The sequence below is a fragment of the Propithecus coquereli genome, unplaced genomic scaffold (assembly GCF_000956105.1).
Source record: "Propithecus coquereli isolate 6110/MARCELLA unplaced genomic scaffold, Pcoq_1.0 Scaffold54, whole genome shotgun sequence".
Classification (NCBI taxonomy): domain Eukaryota; kingdom Metazoa; phylum Chordata; class Mammalia; order Primates; family Indriidae; genus Propithecus; species Propithecus coquereli.
The window spans coordinates 3784623-3792298 of NW_012151285.1; the positions used below are offsets into that span (position 1 = coordinate 3784623).

The 7676-nt window shown below is 37.1% G+C and overlaps 1 protein-coding gene across 1 annotated transcript; it reads left to right on the forward strand.

The window, feature by feature from the left end:
• The first annotated feature begins 2578 nt into the window (after nt 1-2578).
• On the forward strand, nt 2579-7082 carry LOC105820816 (keratin-associated protein 6-2-like). The gene is made up of 2 exons (XM_012657377.1): nt 2579-2837; nt 6964-7082. The coding sequence occupies exons 1-2, from the start codon at nt 2579-2581 to the stop codon at nt 7080-7082; spliced, it is 378 nt and encodes a 125-aa protein (XP_012512831.1).
• Nucleotides 7083-7676: the final 594 nt, after the last annotated feature.

The window sequence follows — 7676 nt, forward strand, 5'->3', positions numbered from 1 at the left end:
AGTTTTAATAATAATCTCATTTTTTTCACATCAACTTTATAGGCACATTCCTAAGTGAGATGTTTTGTATATCTGTCAGGTATGTATTGCATAGTTATGAGCTCTAATATATGTTGTGATACCAAGTAAGTTGACATATTTCTCACTGTATTTTTAGTAACAAATTAGTGGGCTTTAGAGGAGTAGCTTATTTTCTGATGATTTGGTCCTACTTTTTACTTTGTCACCAAGTTGTGTGAATTACTTGAGAAGTTTCCATTGGACTTGGCAGAAGATATGGAGTCTTTATTGAAAAGGATTTTTGTGGGGGGAAGAAGGAATGTGATAATAGTAAATAGTGATTGCAGTAAATCGAAGAGTGAATAGATGAGGAAATGCAAAGGTTGCAGCTATGCTAATTTTTTATGTATCATACGATAAAAGGACAGGGGCTAGTTCAATGGAAATGGAAATTTATTCTCTCTGAATAGTTTCCATGCCCTAGAATAGGGCTTGAATGATGTTGATCTTCAAAAATTCTTGTAAAATCAAATTGTGCTGTCCAGTCACTATCTAGAGAAATGATCAACAGAACCATACGAGTAAATATTGTCATGCTAAAACTGCTTTGAGAAGAAAGCATGTGACATGTTAATGTGGAAAAGGCCATGGAGTTTGGAGAAATGAAACCAATATTAAATACTGAATTTTAGTGGAAAGAGTTATAACACTGGGCAATCATAATTAGAAGTCAAATGTAGAATCTAAGGTTTTTATTTTCACATGGAAGTTTCTGATCTATGGTGATTTTTACCTGTATTGATTAAAATTGAAAATGTCTAGAAAAGTTATCATCATTTCTACTCAAATGATGAAGCTTCTCAAATAAACTTGCAGAGTATTAAGAAGATTGTAATCTCACAATAGATAGAGAATGTTGAAGTATGAGAAGAGTGGCTATCACATGCTATGTGGTGCAAAAGGAGAGCTATGAAGCAAGTGTGAGAGGTGAGTTGTCTGCCTAGTGTTTACAGGGTGTTTTAGCTAGGATGGCAGATCACGAAGGAAGAAAACCCAGTTGATAGAAGTCTAAGGTGGAGGTTGCAAAATATTGTCAATTTTACTAAATGCACTAAGTATTTTACATTTGAAAAACTGAAGGAAAAAATAATTTATGGGTCCTGCTTTAGCTTTGATGTTATAATAGGTGTTAAACCAATTTGACTCTATCACTAAACAGCTGAGAGTCCTTGGGCAAGTGACTTTACCCCTGGTCTTTGTTTTGTCACCAGTGATATGTGTATAAAAACAAAAACTGCAGGTTCCTGAAAAGGTGCTTAACATCACTAATCATCATGGAAATGAAAATCAAAACGACAATGAGATATCACCTCACACCTGTTATGATAGTTATTATCAAAAAGATGAGATAACAAGTGTTGGTGAGGGTGTGGAAAAAGGAACACTTGTGCACTGCTGGTGGGAATCTAAATTCATACAGCCATATGGAAAACAATATAAAGCTTTCTTCAAAATTAAAATGAGAAATTCTACATGATTTAGCAATCCTACTTCTGCATTTGTATCTGAAGAAAGCAAAACCAGTAGTTCAAATAGATGTGTGCACTCCCATGCTCATTGCAGCACTGTTCTCAATAGCCAAGACATGGAAACAACCTACGTGTCCGTTGATGGATGAATGAACAAAGAAATAGATATAAAATGAAATATTATTCAGCCATTAAAAGAAAGAAATCCTGCCATTTACAGCAACATGGATAACAATGGAGAGCGTTTTGATAAATGAAATAAGTCAGACAGAGAAAGGCAAATACTGTATGATCTTATATGTGGACTCTAAAGAAGTCATAGAAACAGAGAGTGGAATGATGGTTGCCAGGGGCTGCAGGGAAGGAGAAATGGGAAGATGTTGGTCAAAGCCTATAAGCCTTCAATTGTAAGACGAATAAGTTCTGAAGATCTAATATACAATAAGATAACTATAGTTAAAAATACTGTATTGTACACTTGAAATTTGCTAAGAGAGTAGATCTTAGTTGTTCTCATCACAAAATAAAAAAAACACAAAAATACTAATTAGATAAAGTGATAGATGTATTGACTAACTTGATTGTGGGAATAACTTCACGCTATACATATATATCAAATAATCACATTGTATTAATATACCTTAAACTTATACACTTTAACTTAATCAATAAAACAGCAAAATGTAATAATAAACACACAGCTTCCTACTTTACATTGTTCTCGTAAGAATCAAAGTAACAAATGTGATTAGATTTGATTATAGTCCACGTGACATACTTGTTCAATGTGTAGGTTACAGCTGTTTCCTTACAATTCTCATGACTGGCTAGGGCCAAATCCTGGACATAATTACCTGAATAACTTGTTGTCCTTAGAATGATGATGGGCTTTTTAAAAATGAAAATTGCTGTGGTAATGAGCCCATAGAATCTGTGCTCCGCCCATTTCTGGTGGTATATAAGGGTCTCAGGGCAGGAGAAGACATTCAAATTTCAGAATCCTCCACCTGCTTCTCTACTGAACTACTGAACACCCATCTCTAGACACCATGTGTTGCAACTACTACAGAAACTCATGTGGTAGCTGTGGTTATGGCTGCGGATATGGCTCAGGCTACCGCTGTGGCTATGGCTGTGGATACGGCTCTGGCTATGGCTGCGGATGCGGCTCAGGCTATGGTTGTGGCTATGGCTCAGGCTACGGCTGTGGCTATGGCTCAGGCTATGGCTGTGGATACGGCTCTGGCTATGGCTACGGATGCGGCTCTGGCTACGGCTGTGGCTATGGCTCTGGCTATGGCTATGGTTGCTATGGATACCAGCCATTTTGCTATAGAAGATGTTATTCTTGCTGCTAGAACATAACTGCAGTGCACCTTTTCTTCTAAAATGACCACTTCAAGGCTATTTCTGTTTCAATGTCTTACAATCCCACCAGATTCCACTGGATAAGTACTCAGAGCCTGCAGAAACTAGTTGCCTTTTTGGACACCTGCTTGCTATTGTGGGGGCCTGAGTTACCCCATGATGTTTCTGGAAGACAGAAGACCTCATTTTGCTCGGAGTCCAAGTGTAAACCCATGATCTTCTTCTGTGTTTCTAAATTGTGACTGTTTCCAAATAAACATGTTTCATTGGTCCTAACAAGTTTTTGTAATTTTTTGTTTCAGACATGCTATTGACTTATTTTTTTGTCTTAATATTTCTATAACTTCCTTAGAGGTTGGGAGGGATAATACTCAGTTGCTTATTCCCATTGCGTATGTCTGGCTTCCACTCTGATTGGTCATTGCCCATGACATACTGGACGTTACATATCTTGACTATCATCCCTGAGAAAATGGTTCCTTATTGGCTGAATCTCATGTTTTAAATTCATTTTACTTAAGGGTTTGCTCTTTATCTCATTTTATTTTTTTAGAGGCAGATCTCACTCTGTCACCTAGGCCAGAATACAGTGACATTATCATAGCTCGCTGCAACCTCAAACTCCTGGGCTCAAGTGATCCTATTGCCTCAGCCACCCAAGTAGCTGGGACTACAGGTGCAGGCCAACTTGCTCTGCTAATTTTTTAATTTTTGTGGAGACAAGGTCTAGCTATGTTGTCCAGACTGGTCTTGAACTTGTGACCTCAAGCGATCTTCCTGCCTCGGTCTTTCAAAGTGTTGGGATTACAGGCATGAACCACCAAGCTTGGTTAAGGATTTGTTCTTAAGCATTTGCATTTCACAACTCTGAGTCTATCCATTTCTTTCTTTCCATATTAATCTGCATTCATGCACTCATCTACACGCACACATACACAGAACATCACAGAAAAATTTGCTTTGGGAAAATGCTAATGGTGCAAAAAATGAGTTATAAGGGAAGAGACAGAAGGTTTAAAAGTTAGGTATATATGACTTGGAGACTGGTTAGATGGGCCTGCATTTGGGTGTTGGCATAGATGATGAAAAAGAACAGGTGAACATCAGGGACTTGGTGATGGTAGAACCTGTAAGATCTTAGACAACAGTGAAAGAGAAGAGAGAAAAACCTAGAGAAGACGATATCTAAAAAGCATATTTCTTCTTAGCACTTAGCATTATGGGGAATTTAGGATGGGATATACAGCTATATATCTTAAAGACTGGTGTTGCAAAATTAACAAGACTAGTATTACAGATGTGTCCTATATCTTTGTAGAGACACTAATTAGGTTGAAGTGAATGCATACTCATGACACACAAATTCCTGAACACAAGAGCTCTTTTTAATATGTGACACCATCTGAAACGAGAATGAATTCTCCATCAGGTTCTCTATTATTGGATGTTTTTAAACCCAGGTGGGCTTACTCACTGGGTGAGTTATTTTAGGGGGAAGTTAATTCCCTTAGGGGGAGAAATGGAATTACCCAATCTTACATACCAATTTTTGTCCCCTAAATCTAGGACACTATAGATTAGAATTGAATTTGAACTTTGAAGCTTGATTCTGAAAATTGTAATACTGATACCAGGAAAATACAGAACAGAACCTCTTATATTTCTGTAGCTGGAGGAGAGGCTAGCAATAACATGTTTGTAGAAATCCAATCATCATTCAGGATATAGAAAGACTGTCAGGCCTAGAGTCAAGATTTAACTACCTTGTGGTCAGATAAATTCAGTGTCCTAGATTCCCTTGAATTTGGAAAGAAATTACAGTTTCAAGGAGAGGAAGAACAAAGGGGGATAGAGAGATAGATAGATTGTCATTCTTGAAGACGTAAAACCACTACTTGTGAATTAGATAAATGAGTAGTCTCACTTAGCAAAGATTTATTGAGCTCCTAATAGAGCACACTTCATTATGTGCTATGAACAGAGAACTGAAATATTTCACCCCTTCTTTCTAAAAGTGTGGGAAAGGCATGAACAACAACAGGCTACAAACAACAGAATATAGAATATTGCTATAAAACAGTTATACACAGGAGTGTTTGGGAAGTACAGAGAAGAACTCAGAAGAAGGACCAGGACTAAGATTAAGCAGAGAGAAGAGTCAGGAATCTTTCTGAAAAAAAGGAAAATTTCTAGCAAAAATATGAAGTATGACTAGGAATTGTTCAATCATACAAAAAAAGAAATAGCCTTCCAGACAGGGGGAAAAGAGGCAATGCTTTTTTAAAATGTCTGTATACTGAAACCATATTGCTATAGCCATCATCTCTCCTGGAGGACATGTCATGACTTATTGAGCCAAAGGAATAAATTCACAGGTGTGGGTAGGCAGAATTCTAAGACAGCCCCCAATAACCTACACCCTGTATGATTCCCTCCCCTTGAGTGTGGGGATGACCTGTAACTTGTCTTTCACCTTTGGAACGATGATGGGGTATCATTTCTGTGATTATGTTATGTTTGGGGTTGGTAGATAAAAACACAGATGGAAGAATTTGAATTTCAGATAAAAAACAGATAACTTTTTAGTATAAGTACATTTCATGCAATATTAGGGCCATCCTTAACTAAATGTGGCAACTCTAAACCATATGGCAAAGAGATTTTGCAGATGGCCTGGCTGACAGCTTGATTGCAGTACTGTGAGACCTTGAACAGAGATACCAGCTAGACTGAGCTTAGACTTCTGATCCATGAATGAAGACTGAGATAATAAATAAATGAGTGTTGTTTTAAGCCACTATTTTTGTGATAATTTGTTATGTTCTTATAGAAAAGTATTACAACAGACTTCCTCTTCTGTTGTCTAAATTAGCTGGCAAGAGGTGTGGTTGCTTTGGATAAGCAGGATTACATATCTGCACATCGGCAGAGATTAGGAAGCCAGTCATACCAACTGGTTTTGAGGATAGACGATTCTGCAGAGAAAATGAAAGGGTGAGAGTAACGATTAGCCCACTTGATGCGAGAGGCCTGGGAACAAACTATTTAAGTAGATTTCATCTAGGACCCCAGGTGACATTGGGAATAATGAGAGATTCTAAAGCATGTGGGGATTTTATCACAGAGTAATTACAAAGTCAAATGGATCACCCTAAGAACTAATGAGATTCCTGTTACAGCAAGTGCTTGAGCACTCAATGATCAGAAAGGGAGATTTTATGTGGCATAACAAAGAAGAATGAATACTTGAACTTGGTAATGTATAAGCTGCATGACTTTAGTATTATTAATAATGTTTCTTAACCTCTCTTTGTACCTCAATTTCTCTATCATAAGTTACCTACCTCTTTCATATTTTCACTGGGATCAAATAGATAAAAATATCTGAAGGAATTTATAATTTATAAAACATTCAACAGCTGTTTAATGAACTAAATGAACCCCTAGGGTTGATAAAAATCTATTGAAGGAATGGCTCTAGGAGTGAATATAGCATCAGAATATCATATCCATGGGTATTTGGATTCATAGGAACTCTATAACATGAAATATTGAGGAGTTTCTATATAGGGCAGAAGTCACCTATAAAAATTATAATTAGCAAGCTAGTCAAATTAACTCATCAAGCTCATTTTAATAGTTGCATTCTCAAACGTAAACTGCCCAATCCTCCACAGAGCCTTGCTGTATAAAATACATCTTTGGGATCATTTGTTCAGATGATTGACTGCTAGTGGATAGAAACTTTCCTCCTAGATTTGTAATTGGCTCAAGGTAATGCTTGGGTGACAAAAAAACAAACATTGTTCCCCAGTAAAACTGGAGAACCTATAATAATGTGTTCATTTAAGGCAGATGCTATAGATATGAGAAGACCAGGTCAACTGAATGGGTGATTTGCACATACTAGGTATAAATATTTTTTGCATGAATCACAAAATTGCTGGTATGTCCTGACTCTTCCTGTCAGGATGCAAAGGTTCCAGGGGAGAGAGTAACATTCAAATTTCAGAAGAATCCTTCTATACCTCAACTGAAACCTCACCTTCTGTCACCAAGTATTGCAACAACTGTGGGAATTCCTGTGGGGGCTCTGGATATGGCTGTGGCTATAGCTGTGACTACTGTTCCATATATGGCTGCGGATATGGGGCTGCCTATGGCTATGGCTGCTGTACCTACTGACCATTTTGCTATAGTAGATGTCTTCCCCTTGCTGCTAGAACGTCATCTTAGAACATCTAAAATAATATTTTAAGATTAATACTTCCCCTCAAACGATGCCCCATTTTATCACCTCTGGATCCATATAAGGATTGGATATCATCTTGGTGTACTTCAAAAAAACCTGTTAGTTACTGAGACTATATAAATACTCCCATCATGTTACCTACACACAGAAGATTCGCTTCTGATTATATGCAAAATCAAAATTATTGGTTCTCCTATTCTTTGCTTTTGTATAGCCCATAAGCATAAATACTCTGTAGTTGGAAAAAATTCTACCTTTTCAATAAATAAATTTTATTTATTTCTGCTGTTATTTGTGTTCTTTCTTTCAGAATCATCACTGACTTCAGTATTTGTGTCTTTCCTGGAAATTTGGGCTCCACTATGCTAGTGGAGCCTTAGGCTATTTATTCCTTCAACCACTACTTATTTATTGTTCATTCTTTCCTCAATACTAGATGGTTTTTTTTGGTGCAGGATGGTAGTAAATCTTGATATTAGGTAGTGTGAGGCTTTTGACCTTGACTTTTTTTCAAAATTATTTTGACT

Coding starts and splice junctions, on each gene's coding strand:
- LOC105820816 (XM_012657377.1), top strand. CDS start 2,579: ATGTGTTGCAACTACTACAGAAACTCATGTGGTAGCTGTGGTTATGGC. Junction 2,838..6,963: donor CTCTGGCTATGGCTATGGTT/GCTATGGATACC, acceptor CCAAGTATTGCA/ACAACTGTGGGAATTCCTGT.